The 20,602-nt window shown below is 38.5% G+C and overlaps 1 protein-coding gene and 1 long non-coding RNA gene across 4 annotated transcripts in view; one reads left to right on the forward strand and one right to left on the reverse strand.

The window, feature by feature from the left end:
• The window catches only part of GALNT1 (polypeptide N-acetylgalactosaminyltransferase 1), a 127,322-nt gene extending 110,696 nt beyond the window's left edge, over positions 1-16,626 (forward strand). For all 3 annotated transcript variants that reach the window (XM_053902580.1, XM_019465395.2, XM_053902581.1), the window contains 7 exons: positions 334-504; positions 2,723-2,840; positions 4,573-4,753; positions 5,626-5,765; positions 10,371-10,469; positions 11,157-11,291; positions 14,412-16,626. In XM_053902580.1, the coding sequence (XP_053758555.1) occupies positions 334-504; positions 2,723-2,840; positions 4,573-4,753; positions 5,626-5,765; positions 10,371-10,469; positions 11,157-11,291; positions 14,412-14,558 (991 nt within the window). In that variant the 3' untranslated portion in view covers positions 14,559-16,626. The remainder of the gene's footprint in view (positions 1-333; positions 505-2,722; positions 2,841-4,572; positions 4,754-5,625; positions 5,766-10,370; positions 10,470-11,156; positions 11,292-14,411) is intronic.
• LOC109276409 (uncharacterized) overlaps positions 12,613-20,602 on the reverse strand; it is a 39,294-nt gene continuing 31,304 nt past the window's right edge. The window contains exon 2 of the long non-coding RNA XR_002084654.2: positions 12,613-12,799. This is a non-coding gene — a long non-coding RNA (uncharacterized LOC109276409). The remainder of the gene's footprint in view (positions 12,800-20,602) is intronic.

Below are 20,602 nucleotides of genomic sequence, written 5' to 3' on the forward strand. Positions count from 1 at the left end.
CCCACAAACTGTGAGATCATGACCTGAGCTGAGATCAAGAGTCAGATGCTTAACTGACTGAGCCACCCTTGTGCCCCTGGATTGTTTTTATATGTGGCAGTTATATAAAAGTATGAACTAAAAAGGGATGAAAGGTTATCAATGGCTACAAGTGAGTGTGATAAATGATTATGCTAACTTAGTAGGATATAGCAGGAAATTTTTTTATCATTGCTTTTAACATTATAGAATGTATTTTTATTTTAAACACACTTAGCATATAATTATAGTTGTTATACTGTGCCTCAAAAAGGAAAGTTGTGAAGATTTTTTTGTTTGCTTTTATGATTTTAGAAAAACAGTGGTATGTCCTATCATTGATGTGATCAGCGATGATACTTTTGAGTACATGGCAGGCTCTGATATGACCTATGGTGGCTTCAACTGGAAGCTCAATTTTCGATGGTATCCTGTTCCCCAAAGAGAAATGGACAGAAGGAAAGGTGATCGGACTCTTCCTGTCAGGTAATTGATTTGTCAAACATTTTCCCTAAAGTGTTATCAATGGGGGATAGCGAAGCTTTGGGAATCCTATCAAAAGGATTTTAAGTATATTTTGAGAAACATGAGGCACATACTTCATATAATGTATACCATACATACACGAGGTGTATACCATATATGTAGTTAAGAGCCATCTTTCACGTGTATTAGTATTTTAAAGAGGGCTTTTTACTCTGATCATTTAACAAAGTTGGAATTTTTCTTTCTATAAGCCTATATATATAGATTTTTTCATTTATATAAATCTATATAAATAGTGCACCTGAAAAGTGATGGTAACATGCATATGTTTTTTCATTCCTGTATGAACAACATTTTGTAAATCTGTCAGATTTATGCTTAGATTCAATTGTTAAGGATAATAATATTTAGCTTTAAATTAAACTGTCCCTTAATTAATTGTAAGTGTTGGTATGTGAAAATATTACCTAAAAGTGGGTCGTTGCACCAAAAAATAAGATTGTAAATTCCAACTTGTACCATTCAGATGATAGTTACTGACTGATAAGGTTAGAAAAGCTTGTTTCAGATATAAAAATAACTAGACTTGACAGAAGTATAAAAAAGGATTTCCATGGACACATTCTGATTTTTCGTTTGTTTTATATTTGGTCATCTGTAGTTTTTTTTCAGAAAGGGATAAGAATCTTTATGCTGTTCAGAACCTTGAAATTGAGACCTTGAGCTCTGGGAGCCATCCTGGGATTTGTCCAGCAGCACCAGCCTGCTGCTTCTGTAGTGGTTGAGAGCCCCTTCAGAACCAACCACGCCTTAGCTTTCTCCCTTCCCGGCCTTCTCAGGCCTGCTTTCCCTTGAACTCAAGTCCTGTTTTGGCCAAGCTGAGGAGAATTTCATTAATTCTGTGCTTTTTCTCCTGCCCTGCCAGAGTCTTTTTCTAGCAAAGGTACTTTTCTACTCTTTTGCTGACAGTTCAAGAAATCACCATCTAAGTCAGAGGTTCTGAAACATTTTGTAGACAGTAGGCTTCTTTGAAAAGTCTGATAAAAGCTGTGAGTCTTCTCTAATAGGGGGAAAATACACATGTGCAAACAGAAGATTGAGCATACAATTCCAGGAAATGCAGAGATAGCTCAAAACCCAGGGCAAGAAACCTGGGTACTAAATGGTAACTCTGTGGGTGTTGGCCTGTTTCCTCTGCCTCCTAAGATAGTAGGCTTTTCTCATTCTTTTTCTCTTCTAAAATCAAAGTATATTCTAACTTTTATGTGGAAACGACTTTCTACTGGAAAGGCAAATGCTGCCACTCTTTACAGCCTAGAATCCATATATTTGAGGACATGGAATCACAGGCGACAATTCATCATGAAATATGATGGCCATAGTTTCCTTTTTCCCTGGAACTTAATTATTTTCTTCTAGTTGAAGTCCATTTTTCTTCATACACATCTTTCATGGAAATCAAATGGTTGATGGGTATTTGTTTATTTAAATCCTCCTTCATTATCATTTCTTTGCTTAACTCCAGTCATTTCCACCCACTCTGCATACCTGGGTCACGTGCTGATGAATTGGGCTCCTCTTCTGCACAGAGTGTGCCATACTTGATCAGGATGACAGTCCCCTTAGAGTGTATTGATTTCATTGTGTACTTCATTCCTTTCCTTAAAGGTTTCTGTTAGGTGTAGGAAAAGAGTCTCACTGTTTTTGTCCTATTTAATCTATATCTTTTGCAATATTTGCCACACTTTAAAACCTCATGTGTGAGAGTTAACTAACATGAATCTAATTGATTATATAGTCAGTGTAGTTGCTGGGAACTGTGGGAAGATACACAGTCAGATGGAGAGAATTATGAGAACTAGCCTCAATTTAAGGAGTTTCAGGTGACTAAGCTTAGTCAGGACTTGAGGACCAGGAAAGGTACTAAAAACAGGAGTGGCCTTGGGACTGGGCAGAGAAGGCTGTCAGGGCACACACAGGCTGTGACAAGAGTAGGTCCACCGGTCAGCACAGTGGGTATAGGTCTGCCTGAAGACCAAATAGCAGATCATAAAAACATGGAAAGTCCTTAGGGGCCTATGAATGTTTCTGAAGAGCGTGAGAATAAGCATTTATTCTGTCATTGTATACAGTTAATATAACTACTTTTAAAAACAAAAATTGATTGTAAATTTTAAATTCTTACAACTGACCGTATAGAGTTATGATTGGATTTCAGAACACCTACAATGGCAGGAGGCCTGTTTTCAATAGACAGAGATTACTTCCAGGAGATTGGAACATATGATGCTGGAATGGATATTTGGGGAGGAGAAAACCTAGAGATTTCCTTTAGGGTAAGTTCCCTTTGCAAAAAATAATCTTTTAACCTCAAATATAGGTATGCGTTAATTATTCATGTTATGTATCTCTAAATAAAAAATAAAAATTGAATTTACTCTGAGTTTCATCAGACTCCAGAACCTCACTTCATAAAAACTTAGGTGTTACTATTAATGGTTCCTTTTATAAACTATATTTTAAGCAAATAATTCAGTTATCTTAATAGTTAAAGTATAAAACTTACACAAGATCCCCTAGTTGTTTTGAATTTCTGTTACTTACAAGGAAGTAATTCAAGCTCTAAAAATAAAAAACAATATGTAGTTTCTATATGCTACTATGGTACTTGACTGCCAAAAACGTAATTTTACTTTCTGTAATATGCTTTGTCCTTCTGTTGTGAAAATTGTTCTCTCTTATATAAAACTTGGTCACTTTACTGGCTTTACATTTTTCAATAAAAAGAAAAAGACCGGAGTTCTGAAATTGCTCTAATTTAACCCAGTCAACCTTATATAAAACACTTAACCATTTCACATTCACTAAAATCAACCCATTAAGTGACATTGTGTATTTCTGAAAATAATTAACTTGAGACACCTGGCGTATAGTGGAAACCACATTGAACTGCCCTGTAATCTAAACCAGCTAGCTCATTTTGTTTCGAGTGGATCACTTTGCTCCCCTAGAAAAGGAGAGGTCTGGACTCTAGATCATCTGGGAGATCCTATCCAGCTGTATCGCTTTGTGATCCTGGGAGAACTTTAAAGTAGAGACACTGAATATTTAACAAAATCAGAACTTCTCAAAATCTGTTTTAAGTGTAAATAGCAGATTTTTGACTTACAGAAGAATGTATTTTGAAAGGAACAGAAGGATAATTTCATTAAACTAAGAATGTGAACCCAAACTTGATGTTTCTTTTACCCTTTTGTTTTTATTCTCATGAAGATGACAGAGCGTGCTGTCATTGTCCCAGTGAATAATTCATGAGAGATCCAGTTTCAATTTCCAGTCGGTTTAATGTACAGGCTATGACAGGTCTGGAGGAGGAGGAGGAGGAGTAGATAGGACTCTGGCTGCATATTGCATGGTCAAAAGTGTTTTGACCATGAACCATGTGTATACTACACACAAAATCTAACCAATTTCATGAAACAGTATGTCTTGTTAGTGAGTGCTGGTTGCCATTCCTCAGAGTTGAACTTACGATCATTTTATGAGTCCTGGCCTCCAGTTAGAAAAACATTACTCTGGGGGCACCTGGGTGGCTCAGTCGGCTAAGCATCCAACTCTTGATTTCAACTCAGGTCAGGATCTCATGATTCGTGAGTTGGAGCCCTGCGTCCTGCTCCATGCAGTCCGAGTGGAGCCTGCTTGGGATTCTCCGCCTCCCTCCCTCTGTCCCCCGCCCCCCGCTCATGTGCGCGCACATGTGTATGTGCTTTCTCTCGAAATAAATAAACTTAAAAAAAATAATACTCTAGACCTTATATCTTTTCTGCATTTAGCCTTTAACATATCTTTTCTGAATTTAACCTTCAACTTCTGGTTTGATCAGAACCAAAAATTACAGAAAAGTATCCTTCTGAGGAAGCACTGGCTTTGTGACCATATAGCAGGAGCTCCACTGTGAGGATGTATAGCCATGATTCTGTGAAGTTTTAACTGTGAATATCCAGAGATGTGAACAGTTTTTAAAAAAACATCAGGGTCTTATGTGGTCTTCTTTTCTGTTGTTTTCAGATCTGGCAGTGTGGAGGAACTTTGGAGATTGTTACCTGCTCACATGTCGGACATGTATTTCGGAAAGCCACACCTTACACATTTCCTGGAGGCACAGGACAGATTATCAATAAAAATAACAGGCGACTTGCAGAAGTGTGGATGGATGAGTTCAAGAATTTCTTCTATATAATTTCTCCAGGTTAGCATTATTTTACATTAGAAATACAAGAGTATAGCTTTCTTATTCCTGATCTTAATGCATCTGAGAGATAAGGGGTAGAAAAGCCTTGAGTAGGGGGACAGCACCAACCTCACGGGGTTGTCATAAGGAATAAATGAAATCACACTCAGTGCCAGAGTGCTTAGCAAAGTGCCTAATATAGTAACACAATGAGTTATCCAGGTCAGTATCGCACATGTTACTGTTAGCCCAGGTGTCGTCAGTGTTCTGTATCTATTTTTAACCTAATTGTGATGATTAACTTTTATATGAAGATTGGAGTCTCTCGGGGCCAGTGCAGAGCACTGTAGCATGCCTCTAGGGACCTGGACAGGAACTTCTCTGCTATTCAGAATTTTGTGGGAATAGTTGTTCCCTAAGCTCTATATCTTCCTGACGCTGTTGCCATTGCAGCCCCCTTTTCTAATTACCATAAGACTGGCTAGTCAGCTTGCACAGGTCAGTGAGGTGTGGGAGAGAAACCTGACTGGAAGCAGTTGCACTGCTTAATACTTGGGCAAAATAGATCTTGATTCTTGTTTTTGCCTAAACATACATATTCAAGCTTTCTGATCCCATAATAACTTATGTTTGTGTGTGATATTACTAGCATTGTATTCCATTCTCACAATGAAAATCTAATTTTTCTTTAAAAAAAAAAAACACATAAATATATTTCCTTGTTTTATATTTTGAACAATGGATTCATGGTATATCACTTGTGTAGTCATATCACCAAAATGATACCGCTTTTCCCATTTGCCTGGCTTGTTAATAAATGCATTATTTACATAGAAATATGTTACCTAATAGAACATGAGTAATTCAGAGTCGATTATTTCTTTCAACAGGTGTTACAAAGGTAGATTATGGAGATATATCATCAAGACTTGGCCTAAGACACAAACTACAATGCAGACCTTTCTCTTGGTACCTAGAGAATATTTATCCTGATTCCCAAATTCCACGTCACTATTTCTCTTTGGGAGAGGTAAAATATATATATTCTGTGTGGTTGTTGTGTTCTCATTTATCAAAAACGATAGAGCTTAAACATCCAACAAGGGAATCCCTCCATATTAAAATTAAATAACTTCAAGTGTGAGACAGTTCTTGTTAACACAGTCTACCTCATAACTTGAAATTTTATTAATTTTTCATGTTATTAAAATAAGAATGTTCCACCCTTAACCTTTCAGAGGTGGACTCTTATTTCAATATATTAGTGTCTTCAGTAGACTTCTTTAACAAAATGTCCCATGAAGTTGAAAGCATATACTCCTGGTGTTAATTAGCCTGAATCAAAGCTTAACAAACATCAAAGTAAAGATAAATTGTAAAGAAGGGAAAAAGAAAGTTGAAAGACCATATATAATAGAAGTCACAGCAGCAAATGATATGTGTGGTCAGGGCCACAGCCAGGCCCCATCCCAGGATTCAATCTCATGATATTTGGGAAAAGTAACCCCTGACTCCATAGGAGGCTGTCCCTTCTTCAGCTATTTCATTCATTCAATAAATATTTGAATACCTACCGTGTGATAGGCACTATTTTATGTACAAGGATTATAGCAGTGAATAAAGTCTCTGCTCTTGCAAATCTTAACAATCTGTGGAGGAAGCCAGGTTTTTAAAGTATACAGTACGGCAGGTGGTGCTAAGGGCAAAGGGGAAAGAGAATGGCTGGTGGGCCTGAGTAGCGGTACTGTTTGGGTAGTTGAAAAAGGCACCTCATATAAGAGTTTTGATTTTTGAGCAGAGATTTAGAGGAAGTGAATGAGCAAGCCATATGAATTCCTGGGGAAAGAGTGTTCTGGGCTCAGGGAAAAACAGGTACAAAGGCCCTAAGACACGAGTGTACTTGGCGTGTTCCAGAAACAGCAGAGAGGACAGTTGTCTGGAATGAAGTGAACAGGGGGACTGGGAGGGTAGTAGAAGATGAGATCGAGACAAACTGAAGGTCAAGTCACATGGAGCTGGTAGGCCACAGTAAGTACTCTGGATTTTATTCTGAGTGAGATGGGAAGCCAGAGAGAGACAAGCAAACTTTCACTGGGAGAAGGTCAGATTGTCTGTGGGAACAAGAGTAGAGCTGGGGTGAAAGGAAAGGCGTAATGAAGGACTATGGTAAGATTTCAGCCTGAGAAACTGGGGCAGGGAAGTTGGCAATGAGATGGGAAGGCTTGTGGAGAAGGTAACAGCAGGCATTCAGCAGTGCAGTTTGGGACCTGTTAAATTGGATCCAGGTAAAAATACAGGGTAGGTACTTGCATTTACAAATCTGTAGTTTGCATGAGAGATTGGGGGTGGAGATCTAAATGTAGGAGTTGTCAATATATGGGTAATTTTTAAAACCACAAAACTGTATGAGATCACCGTGGTAGGAGTGAGTGTAGACTGAGAAGAGGGGAGGATTGAGAACAAAGCAATTAGAAAACTCCACAATTTAGAAATTTTGAAACAAGAATGAATTAGCCAAAAAGATTGAGAAAGAGTGACCATTGAAATAGGAGAACTAAGAGTGGGTATCCCAGAGACTATGTGAAGGATGTGTTTAAAGAAGGAGGGAGTGGTTGGGGCACCTGGGTGGCTAAGTCGACTGAGAGTCCGACTCTTGGTTTCCGCTCAGGTCATGATCTCACAGTTTGTGAGTTCGAGCCCCAACTCAGGCTCTGCACTGACAGCATGGTGTCTGCCTGGAATTCTCTCTCTCCCTCTCTCTCTTCCCCTCCCCCCTTTCAAAATGAATAAATAAACTTAAAAACAAAGAGGAAGTGGTTGACTGCTGAGTAAGCCTAGTACAGAGAACTGACCACTGGACTAGTAAGGGAGAAGTTGTTGGTGGGCTCCATCTCACTGTGTCAGCAGGGTTCCCATGGAGGTTCGTAGGGACAAAATCCTTGATGGCTTCAAGGAAGAAGAGGAAGTGGAGATCATGAGTCTGGGCAAGTCTTGCAAGAAATTTTGTTGTAAAGAGAGCAGAGAAATAGTGGCTGAAGGGGAATATGGAGCTAAAGAAAGGGTTTTTTGTGTTTATTTTTGCTAAACCAGAACTGTGCTGATGCAACTGACCAAAAGAGAAAATGTGAAGATGTTAGAAAAGAGTACTAATGGCAGTCACCTGTAATAGATGTTGTTTAGATGTAATAGATGGTCATGGTGGGCAGGATGAGAAGGCAGTGTGTCCACTGAAGTAGGAAGGAAGTGGAGGGAGTGGGGACAAATGCAAGGTCAGTCGTGATTGGAGGGTAGAGACGGGTAGTCTGTGGTGGGAAGTTCTCTGATTCTTCCATGTCCTCTTTGAACACAAGATCATCAGTTGAGAGTGGAGAGAGTGTATTGGTGGTGTTAGGGGCTTAGGGAATAAGGACGAGATGAACGTAGAAGAGCAGGATATGGGACAATATATCACAGCAGCAGATATATCACAGGGGAGCCCGGTGCTGATGGTGGTGAGTCGGAGTGAAACCATTCAGCCCGTGCCAGCACGAGTACAGGCTACCGTTTGTCCTTAGTAGTTACTGAGGCTACTTCAGGGGAGACCTGAGCTCCCTACGTGTGAACTCTGTAGTAATTTAAGAAATTCATCCTCAAACAGGTGAGGAGTAGGCTGTTTCTTGATTCATTAATGAGACTCTGTTCCCTTTGCTGTAGCCTCATTCCGGTCCAGAATAGCAGTTGTTCCTATAACTTGCCTTCAGAATAGAGGGAATGAGTTGGGGTTTTTTTCCTTGAACTGACCCAATTTTGGATAACACCTAGGCATTGTTAGCTGAGCCAGGATCCAGGCATATTACAAAGAGCCACTTGTCTAACCCACAGTAGATGATTGCCCAGGCAAGTTTGCTCTTTACCTGCTTCTTGCCAGCTGGCTTTCTGTAAAAGGAACAGATTTTACCCACTGTGGCTTACTTGTCACACTGTCTTTTTAACTAAGCAGATGGTCTTAAGCTTGTTTGCCCTCAGTATCAGGCCACACTAGGCAGATTAAAGCTCTGACTTCTGGTGCTGGGGTCATTCTCAAGCACCCACCCCAGTGCAGCTGGGGGTCTCATACTGGGACCATAGCTCCACCTGGTTGAGCTTTCCTATGCTAGAAACTGGAATTTAGCCTTTCAGGGATCTTTTGTCATGCTTCAAAGGGTCTAGAGAAGCCTGAGATCATAGAATTTTAGAGTAGAAAGGGGAATGAGAAGGTGTGAATTTAGAGTCTCTGCCTTTACTAAGTCTGACTTTCATGGCTCCTGTAGGACCTGAAACTGAATAAATGAGTTTCAGACCTGTTAATCCAGGAGATAAATACACTAAACAACAACCACAGATAACAAGTAAGTCAGATCTTTCACAGTTTAGCCAGTCTTAAGGACTAACCAATGTCTTCCCCAGACAGATCTAATAATCCTAAGATTTAGTGAGTATGAACTCCATGTCAACTCTATGTCTTGGTCTGAGTGCTTTACAAACATTAACTCATTTTATCCTCATATCAACACTATGAGATAGAGGTACTATTATCCCCACTTAACCATAAGTAAATTGAGGCATAAGTAAATGGTTTAAACACAAAATGGAAGAGACAGGATTTGAACATAGGCAGTATGGCTTGAGAATTTGTGCTCTTAACCATTCACACCCATACTCTTTCTCATATCCACCAATATTTCTCTTATTGCAGTGAGGGAAAGAGTGAATCCAGATTCCATTATATTAGAATTGAGAAGTCCTTAAACTGCCTGTGTTGTTCTGCCCAGTGGAAGTGCCAAGATCCTAGAGGAGATTATAGCAAAAACTAAGAAATCTGGGCTATAGGTTCCTGCCTGTTTCCCAGGAATGGATATGCTCAATAGCAAGAAGTAAAAGAAAAAAATGTAATAAAGTACTCAATAGCCACATATGGCTAGGGGCTACCATATTGGATGGCACAAGTATAGAACATTTCCATCATTACAGAAAGTTCTATTAGTGCTAATTAACACAGCAACACAGGAAGTTGTCTGTCTTGCTGTCATTCCACACATTTCTCCCTGCCAGGCCCTAAGTTGGGGTTTCCACATTTGTTTGTCAAACCCGGTGTTTTTAAAAGCTCATAACTACTGTATACCCTGTGTAATCTCAAACAATTTAGGTACATCCTAAAACAACTTTCATAGGGATGTACTGTATCATATTCCCAAACCATCCTGTCAGTAGTTATTTTCCTGCTAGGTTAAGGAGGACATCAAGATCATATTTATGTTCAGGAGTATCTACTCCAATGATGCAAAGCTCCCTTCTTTTCCTACATCAAGTCTTTAAGGGTCCCTGATAATTTAGAACCTCAGTTGCCATTAGACATCTTGATGTTTACCAAATATTTTACCCAACAAGAGGACATCTCTTATTTCTCTTTCCAAGGCAGTCATCAAGATGGAACTTGGAATGTGAGTAAACTGGAAGGAATTGATAGTGTATTGAAGCCACTGAGCATTCTGCCGTCAGTCTACACTGTGTATATGTATGTGGTAGAGAGTTTCGATTGACTTTAATGTCCATATGCATCTATATGTATGTCTTGTTTATCTAACACCTTGTATTTTCTTTATTCACTGTTCCATAGATAAGAAATGTGGAAACAAATCAGTGTCTAGATAACATGGCTAGAAAAGAGAATGAAAAAGTTGGAATTTTTAACTGTCACGGTATGGGAGGTAACCAGGTGAGTATTTTAGTAAAGCTTTAAAAGGAATAATTTTGGGGGCACCTGGATGGCTCAGTTGGTTAAGCGTCTGACTTCAGCTCAGGCCATATTCTCATGGTCTGTGAGTTTGAGCCCCGTGTCAGGCTCAGAGCCTGGTGCCTGCTTCAGATTCTGTGTCTCCCTCTCTCTCTGCCCCTATCTCCCTCATGCTCTGTCTCTGTCTCTGAAAAATGAATAAATGTTAGAAATAAATAAAAGGAATAATTTTTGGATTTGTTTGAATCTTTTATCTCATGACGTCATTCAGGAAATATTTTCGTACCTATGAAGAGACAATTCTAAAAACCTCTAGGAGAAGGGAGCCTTCAGTCTAATGATTGTTTTTAAATGGAAACATTTATAAAAGGCCCCTTGTGAGAACCGTATTTACATTGCTTTGCGTGAGATTTATTTTGCCCTTTATAGTCGAACAGCTTTTGATAGCCCTTGACAATACACTCAGTGTATACAGAGAGCTCACGGTCATTTTTTCTATCCTGTATGTAAAATTTGTGGTAGCTTTTTCGGAATCATTTATTCTCCTAATACTACGTTAATAAAGTTCAGAAATCAAATATCTTGAGATACTTGTTTTTTTTCTCTGCTAGATTACTGGCTAGTTTCTTTTATTGTTAAAGCTTATACGTGTGCATTTTTGTTTTTCAGGTTTTCTCTTATACTGCCAACAAAGAAATTAGAACAGATGACCTTTGCTTGGATGTCTCCAAACTTAATGGCCCAGTCACAATGCTCAAATGCCACCACCTAAAAGGCAACCAGCTTTGGGAGTATGACCCAGTGGTAAGTTTTCCACTTGCATAGAGGAATGAAATTATGTGTGTTGTGAAGCTAAAAAAATTCTTTACGGCAAAAAGAATGAATTCTTGTAAAGTTTGAAGATGGATCAAATTGTTCTTACATCTAAAAACCTACAGGTGGGAAAAACAAACATGTTTTAATCTCCCCAGTAATTAATCTTGCCCCCCATTTCTTGGGTCCTTGTTGCCACTATAGCCAGTCTTCTGTGTGTATGTCCTCAAGCTCTGTAGTCGTCTAGTGTGGGAGAAATGGAGACGTGAGTAGGCTGTTTAAATTAGTGAATTAAACACTTAGGTAAAAGGTGAGCTTTAAATAATTAAATTCTCTGGCTCATAATGATTTTTCTGTGACATATGTAACAAAGCTTTTTACCTTTGCTTTCCTCTGGAACCTCTTCCTGTCAGCACACCGTGTGTGCTGTCCTCACACAGGTGCAGAAAAGATCACTCAGAGCACCCCCAGTAAGCCTCACTCCTGCGCTTTGCATCTGGCTAACCTGCTTGTGCTTTTGCTTTAAGGTTCTGGAACCAGCACTGGAATCTTCAGTAGGTCTTTCTCTGGTTCTTTTTCTTCTGCACAAGCACTGATTTTTTTTCTCTTAGGAAAGACTTTTGCTCCTACCTTACTTTCTACATACCATCATGTGTTACATGTATTAACAGCAAGCGAGGGGCTGGCTGGCACTCCTGCCTCTGGTTCTCCAACCGTGGCTCTAGCCTCGGCCTGACACTATGGAAATAGCTCCTGGCTGCAAAGCCAGGAGCATTCCTGTCTCTTTTTCTTTAACTTCTTTAACTTCTTTATTAGCATCATGACTTTATTAGCAGTTAAGACTTTGGCTGTCTTTTCTCCCTATACCAGGTCATATGCAAACCCTGGTCTCCTTTAATCATCAACTCTCCTCTTTCTGGAACATACCCTGTACTTTCACACTTCTTTTCACAGACTCTGCTGTGTCTTATGGGCTAGAACTTCATCCCCTAGTGACCATCTGCAAGGGAGGCTGGTTAAACAGGCGTTGGTTTTCCAGTCTCTAAGGTGTGATGGGGACAGGAAGTGGGAGTGGATGTTCGTAGCCTGTGTATGATCTATGCAATCTGCCACACCTGTTGTTCCAAAAGTAAAATGTGTGCTTAGAAGTTTAAGGAGCCAAAGTAGGTTTAAGGTATTTAGAAAGAACCAGTTGTGAATGTAGTTTTAAAACTTCTGGAGCCCTTTGCATGGTGTCTTCTCTGAGGTAAAATTTTAGTTTTGCAGGCTGGGTTCTATCAGATAAAGTTAGTTCAGTATTCACAAGATAAAGTTCAGTGTTCACAGTGTTTATTAGGGAGCACCCTTTGGATCAACGCCTGTGAAAAGGACAAAGCAGAATTGGGCAAAGGGAGGAGTCACGCTGCGATGCAGGTCCCACAGCTTGAGCCAACTGCATGGGGAGCTCCAGAACAGCCTGTCGGCGGTGTCCTGCCTCCATCAGTCTCAACCACAGCAATCTGGAGAAATAAAATATTCATGTCAGTGATTTATAATCTAAACCTAAAATCATGAAACCGAAGGCTCCAAAGGAACCATAGAAATAAAACCCAGGACCTTGTTTTATACACGTAGAGACACTGAAGCCCAGAATGGAACTTGCCCCAGGGTCACGGAGCAGGTAAAATGATGGAACCGGGTCTCAGACCTGCCACTCTTGATCCAGGATTCTTTGCATAATACCATAGGTCTTTGATTAGATTTATATATTCTTACATCTTAGAGTCTTATTTATATTCTATATCACATTCCATTTATGACACCAGACGCTTCTGCTTTGATGCATGGCTCTGTCCTTTCGAAATGCAGATTTTGACCTAGTTATACTAGAGATTAGGGGCAGGAGCCAGCAAATTACCTTTATTAGGTTGCAAGTAGACTCTGCAATGATAATTATAGCTTTTATTCTCTGCTTAAAAGGTTACAGTCAGTTATCTGTCACCTGTTTATCTAGTTGCCTTAATTAAGCTTTTTCTGGGGTGCTGGGGTGGCTCAGTTGGTTGAGGGTCTGACTTCGGCTCAGGTCATGATCTCACAGTTTGTGGGTTTGAGCCCCGCGTCGGGCTCTGTGCTGATAGCTCAGAGCCTGGAGCCTGCTTCGGATTCTGTGTCTCCCTCTCTCTGCCCCTTCCCTGCTCATGCTCCATCTCTGTCTCTCAAAGGTGAATAAACGTTAAAAAAAAAAAACAAAAAACAAAAAACTACTCTCCTGTGTGGAGAGTAGTCAGTGCTGACTGGGTCCTCTCTTGAACACAGTGATGACAGTCCCTGAAAATGAAATGTTCCAGATAAAAGAATTACATTAGAGGGATGAGTAAGAGTCCGATAAATGTGTTAGTAAACATATTTCACACTTTCTTAACAGTTGTATACATTTACAGGATAATGGTTAACTCATGTTCCTACACAGCTGTTGGCTGTGTGACCATGCTGGTGACCAGCGTGCGGTAACAGACACATAAACTGACCTAGGCTAATCACTCTGATAACTCTGTCCTGACATTTTGAAATTATTCTAAATATCAACTTGACAGTATTGAGTCTGGAGTACAAATGAGTACATAAAAAGTTACATAGCACCATCTGTCACCCATTTATTAATGGCTGCTTTAAGATGATCTCTTAAGATTTTGAGTCTTCAAAAGGACCTGAATTTTAAGGACATGAGGTTTGGAATCATAGAATTAATTTGAACAGCCTTATCACAGGGAAATGAAGCAATTTTGAAATAGCTTTTGAAAATAGGTTGAGGATCCTAAATTAGGAACCACTAATCTGATTTTTTTTTTTTTTTTTTTTTTTTTAAAGGAAGCTGAAGCACACAAAGTGAAATTTCTCAGTGTTAGAGCTTGTGCAGAATTGGGAGTAGCTAGCATTGTGGTCATGTTCGTTTAAATTCATTGTAGCCCACTGCACCCCAGTGCCTTTCTCCCTCCCACATAGCTCTTAAGGTGGTCTTAACGTAGACACCTTTTCTACAGGGCAGTTTGATACTCGTCAGAAACGATGGCTGAGATGTTTGAGTTTTTTTCTGTCACGTTCATGTTAAGATTTCTTTTCTGTCACTTGCAGAAATTAACCCTGCAGCATGTGAACAGTAATCAGTGCCTGGATAAAGCCACAGAAGAGGACAGCCAGGTGCCCAGCATAAGAGACTGCAATGGAAGCCGGTCCCAGCAGTGGCTTCTTCGAAACGTCACCCTTCCAGAAATATTCTGAGACCAAATTTACAAAAAAGGAAAAAGAAGAAAAAAAAATAAGGATTGACTGGGCTACCTCAGCATACATTTCTGCCACATTCTTAAGTAGCAAAAAAGGAAAAGTGCTTTCCTCCTGTGGGGATGTAAGGTTTATCAGCCATTGAAACTTAGACTCCTCTCGCTTTTCACTAGCTGTGAACCAGCCTTCTTGTCCAAGGACGTGAAACTACAGAGTAGCAAGACTGCGCACACTGATGTTTACACGATGGAAAGAGTCTTTCATCAAGAATCATTGTAAAGAATATTCAGGCAGTGAAGCAGTCAACAAACGTGCTTTCCAGGGAGCTGCACCTTTCATGGTTTGCTTGCACATCAGTAACTTTCACTGAATGTGCTGTCCTAATGAAGAGATTTCTAAGATTTTTTTTCTGATTAGGACTGGTAACCAGTATATTAAATATTGATAGAAAAATAAGTGAAAAAGAACTGGAACCAGTTTCAGAATCATGAAAACAACATTTTTACAATTTAAGAAAAAACTATATTAAACAGGGTTTAAAGGAAATTAAAACAGAACTATGAGAAGTACAATTTGTTATAGTATAGTATCAAATTTCTATATAGATTTTATACCTCAGTGGGGAAAAAATAACGGATTCCAGTGACATTTTGTTTTCATCTGTGATAGTCATGGATGCTTTTTTTCCTTGGGGTGCTGAAATTGAGCTAAAAAAAAAAATGGCTCTTTGAACGTAGTTTTAATTGCTTTCTTCAATTTTGTTTTATTTGGTTTATGGGCTGTTTAAATTGTAATTTCTAATTGCCTTCAAAGAATGAAGATTTAACAATGTCTGGTCTCACTGAACAGGTTAGATCTCTCAGTTGCTCTTGGGTCAACTGGCTGACTTTCACACACACAAAATTTCCTATTAGAGTTTGAACTTCTTAACTTGATTCAGCTGATTATGCTTAATACCCAAGATTCATACTACTGTACTACAGATTTGTTTTCACAGCAATAAATCTTCAGTTCTTTATGATTCCACTCAACAAAAGGCCTGCAGAAGTGATTATTTGGGTATTTGGAGAGGATCCATTTGATGATTTTTTGGAAAACTTTTTTCACTGCATACTCAGATGTGCTTTATTGTCAGGTGCATATTTAGATTAGATTCTTGTAATGGTGATTTTTTTTTTTTTTAATTTGAAAATGTTTGATTTTTTTTAATGAGTTAACCAAAGAAGTGCAGCTACTCTTATATATTAGTCCTGCATTTCTTCCCTAAATTCTATTTAGATTAAATCAGTTTTTTCCTCTAATTTTTAATACCACAGTATAACTTCAGAATCGATTAAAAGTTGAGTATAACAATTAGTGTTTTAATTTCATAGAAGATCTCATTGTGACATCTTAACTGATATGTAAAGCAGTCCATTGGCAAAAGTGCTTGTATTTTCTTATTTGTAAGAATATATTTAGTGATATTCTTTTCTTTGATTATCAAAGACTCTCACTGCAGGCAGTGCTAGTTCTTGTGCCTAAGAATGTTTCTGAAAGTTGCATCACTAATGGCTACTTGCCAAGTTGAGTGTATAGAAAGTTTCTCATCTCCTATTCAGGTTAATCAGCATCAAACACATATGGATGGTTTAGAGTGAGACTGTAGTACAGAATGCATACATTTTGTCCCCAGGAAATTTGCAGTGAAGCAGGTGCTGGATGGGTTGTTTTTGTTTTTGTGTGTATGTGTGTGTGTGTGTGTGTGTGTGTGTGTTTTTCCTACTCCATGAGCTCTGTTAATTCTGTCTTCAGTAGGCCTAATGTTCGAATAAACCAGATGTCTAATAAATTATTTTCATGCTCAGAATTTCAGGTTTTTGTACTCTAGTATAGCTTGGTCTTATTCCTTATTGTAAGAAAGCTTAAATAGCAATGTGATTCAAGGTTTTGTTTTGTTTTTTTAAGAGGGGGATGTGAGTGATTTAATTCATGGGTACTTTTAGAACCTGATAGATAATCCCGTTGCCTTTATTTTTCTAATTAAAGAATTCATAAATACTTTGAAAATATAAAATATTCCTGAATAGTTGTGCCTTACATTGGTTTTATTTGAAGTTAAAATGGATCCCTAATCATTACAGCTATTTGTAGATCAGGCCGTATGCTAATCGCTCTACGTCAAATTGGGAAGAAAAGAATGAATCAAAAAGAAAGCAAAGGATGAAAAGAGGGGATTATTTGACCAGTGAAGAATTCACCAATGTGACAAGAATAATCTGAATCTTCAAATTTATTCACCTTCCTCCCATCCCAATCCATTTTAATGTCTTTCTGTTCTGATTGGCACCCTGAAAATATAAGTGAAGGGCAGCATGTAGGACATGTCCTCATTTTCCTATTCTACATTTAGCTGAGAAACAGAAGTTCCTCTGTAAAGATCTGGTGCTCTCCCCATCTTTCAAGAAGCACACCAAGAGTAAATTGAACTCAGAATTACATGTTCTTTTAAGGAGAAAGAAAATCAGAAGGTAGGGTTTCTTAGGTGGTAACTGTGAGCAGAGGTATACAAAGAGTGAACCATTTTTTTACTCTGGAAAATTAGATGTTTTCAATTATGCAACACTTCTCCCATTGTCTGACTTCCTGAAGATAAAGAATTTGCTTGATCTACCAAAAACTAATAATTTTAAGGAAATGAGGCAAAACTCTGCTGTATTGACTATACATAGCAACAATTAAAAATTAAATTTTAAAATTACCATCTGTGATCACATCAAATAAGTCAAATATCTAAAATGTTAACAAGAGATATGTAAGACTTCTATCCCGAAAACTACAAAATGTTGCTGAAAGTATATAGAACACTGCAATAAATATGTTCATGAATTGAAAGGCTGCATAATATCAAGATCTGTTTCCCACAAATTGATTTACAGAAATCAATTCAAATTTCAGTGAAAAAACAATCCTTCCCCTGAGGCTTTCTTGTAGAAATTTGCAGATATATATGGAAATCCAACAGACCCAGAACAACCAAGATAGTCCTGAAGGAGGGGGCACATGTTGGAAGACTTAACACTACTCAATTTCATGACTTGCTTTAAAATTACAGTAATTAAGAGAGTGGTACTAGGGTTCAGGACTAATAGATCAGTGGATAGAAGAGAATTGGGAAGCAGACTCGTATATGGTCATTGGCTTTTCAACAAAAAAAACACAAGCAACTCCATGGAGAAACTTTCTGAATATTGATACTTTCACACAATGCACAATGTTTTCAACATGGATCACAGGACCTAAATGTGAAGGACAAAACAATAAATCTAGAAGAAAATATCTTCGTGACTCTTGGGATAGGCAAAGATGTCTTAGGACACAAAATAAACTCCATAAAAGAAAACTGATTTGACTTCACCAAAATTACATTCTTCTCATCAAAAAGATAAAGTGAAAAACCATGCTGCAGCCAAGGACAAAATAGTTGCAGTACACATAACAAAGGATTTGTATGCAGAAAACCAACTTTTAAAAGCCACTGCAAAAGCAACACAATATAAAAGTTAATAAGTGACTTGAATACACACTTCACAGAAGCTATCCAAATGCGCAATTAGCATAGGGAAGGGTGTTCAGCATCAGCCATGAGGGAAGGAAGAATGCAACCACCAGGAAATAACTGTTGCACACTTGCCCAGAGGGTGAGAAGGTGTAGAAACTGGCAAAAGTGTAAGTATGATCACCTGAGGAAACAGCTTCCCAGTTTCTTATAAATGTAAATGTATGCCTACTCTGATTTCACTTCTAGAGATAAAACCCAAGAGAAATGAGGGGATATGCCCACATTAAGATGCATACAAGAATATTCAAAGCAGATGTAAAATAACCCTCAAACTAGAAACTACACCAATACCAATCAGCATGATAATGGATAATCAAATAGTTATTGAAATACTAGTCTACAATTTTAAAAAAATGAATTACTGATACAATAGGGATAAATGGAAAAAGTATTAAACAAAGAATGCTAGACATACTACTTTTATATGAAGCTCAAGAATAGGCCAAACTAACCTAAGGTGCTTACCTTTGGGTGAGTATAGACTTGGAAGTGGCATGAGAAGACTTTCTGGAATGATGGAAGTAGTCTATAAATTGATTTAGATAATGCAAATTATTTAGATAATTTAAAGTTTTACTGAGCTATATACTTGGGATATATGCATTCTGCCATCTGTATACCTCAATAAAGTGCTGGGGGGAAATAAAATACCCTGCTGGTATCAGAGTTTTCTAAATAGCCTTCCACTGCTACACAATACCCAAAGACTGGCTAAATTGCAACAAACATATTCAACTGAACTCACAAGAAAATATGGGAAAACCCTACGGTCCGGTGAGGCAGGGGGGAAGATAAGTACACAAGTCACAGAGGTAATGGTTAAACGTGAAAGCCTTTCCTCTCCTAAGAACAAAATAGAATAACCAGGGCTTGGGGAATGATAGTTCCTAGGCCTTGGCCCTGAACAAAGCTGGGGAATTAAACTAAAGATCCCTACATAAAATTGGAAAATTCAGAGAGCTCTATAAGTAAAAGGATGCATAAAGAAGTCTGCCTTGTAAAGGAAACCAAAGGGTAAAATCTGACAGACTCTGCCCTTTTTCTAGGTAGTAAATGGTGGCAAGGATGATGCCACCACTGTGATCATAAGGCCTAGTTTTTAGATTTTGTTTTCAAGTAATCTCTACACCCAACATGGGGCTTGAACTCAACCCCAAGATCAAGAGCGGCACGCTCCACCAACTGAACCAGCCAGGCACCCCAAGGCCTGCTTTTAAATAGATCAAGAGTTTAAAACCACAGTTACAAAGTCTGCAGATCAAGAAAATAGAGTGAATCTAGATTTATGGCACTTGCTGGAAACAATGAGAATACAGTATTTCTTTGGGTGGGGGGAGGGGGGAAACATTAATCCAGGCCCCTATATGCTCACAAGTTAATTATGAAATTATTAAAAAGAGAAAATGAGCCACCAAGGTATTACCAAAACAAAGTTCTGGCAAAGTGATGAAAGCTTGTGTCAGATTAAACCTGCCAATAAATTAATAGTCCTGGACAACAATTTTTTAAACGTTTTAAAGCCTTGGGAAATGAACAAAGGACACAAAATGTAGAGGATTCAACCCTTATTAAAAAGGACCTTCTATATAAGGTAACATATGTATGTCTTTTCCCCAAAGAACATTTCCAATGTACACAACACACTAGAGGTAGTGGTCATACAGATAGAAATTGTTGTCTTAGACCAAGGAGTCAGAGACTGTATTTATGAGCAGAGTGGCTGGAGATTGGAGAATATCTAAAAGAGGGAGTCACAGAGGAGTCCCCAAATCTGCATATGAATTTCCTCAACTGCTGGAATGATTTGAATGTGCGCAGGATGAGACTCCAAGAAGTCCACAGAAAAAACTTCCCATTTGGAGGCGCTTGATCAACACTTTAGACTTTACGAGCATACCTTTGGAGATTCTGTAGGCTCAATTCCAGACTACTGCAATAAAGCAAATATCGCAATAAAACAAGTCAAATCAATTTTTTTTGGCTTCCCAGTACATATAAAGGTAATGTGTACACCATATTGTAATCTGTTGAGTGTGTGATAGCATTTCGTCTAAAAACATGAACCATGTACATTCATAATTTAAAAATATTGCTAAAAAATGCTAAACCATTCTCTGAACTTTGAGTAAGTTGTGATCACTGATCACCATAACAAATATAATAAAAATGAAAAAGTTTGGAATATTGTAACCATTAAAAAAGTGAAACACAGACATGAAGTGAGCAAATGCCACTTGAAAAATGGTGCCAGTAGAGGTGCTCAATGGGTTTCCACAAACCTTCAATTTGTAGAAATCACAGTGTCCATGAAACAATAAAATGAAGTTCAATAAAACAAAGTATGCCTATGTATTGAACCCCAAGGCCCTGTGTAGGAATAAAGACCATTTCTTAAGGACTTGGGGCTATTCCTAGGGCCAAGGACAAAATGCAGAAAGACCAT

The sequence above is a fragment of the Panthera pardus genome, unplaced genomic scaffold (genome assembly GCF_024362965.1).
Source record: "Panthera pardus isolate Hobbes unplaced genomic scaffold, ASM2436296v1 HiC_scaffold_15, whole genome shotgun sequence".
Lineage (NCBI taxonomy): Eukaryota > Metazoa > Chordata > Mammalia > Carnivora > Felidae > Panthera > Panthera pardus.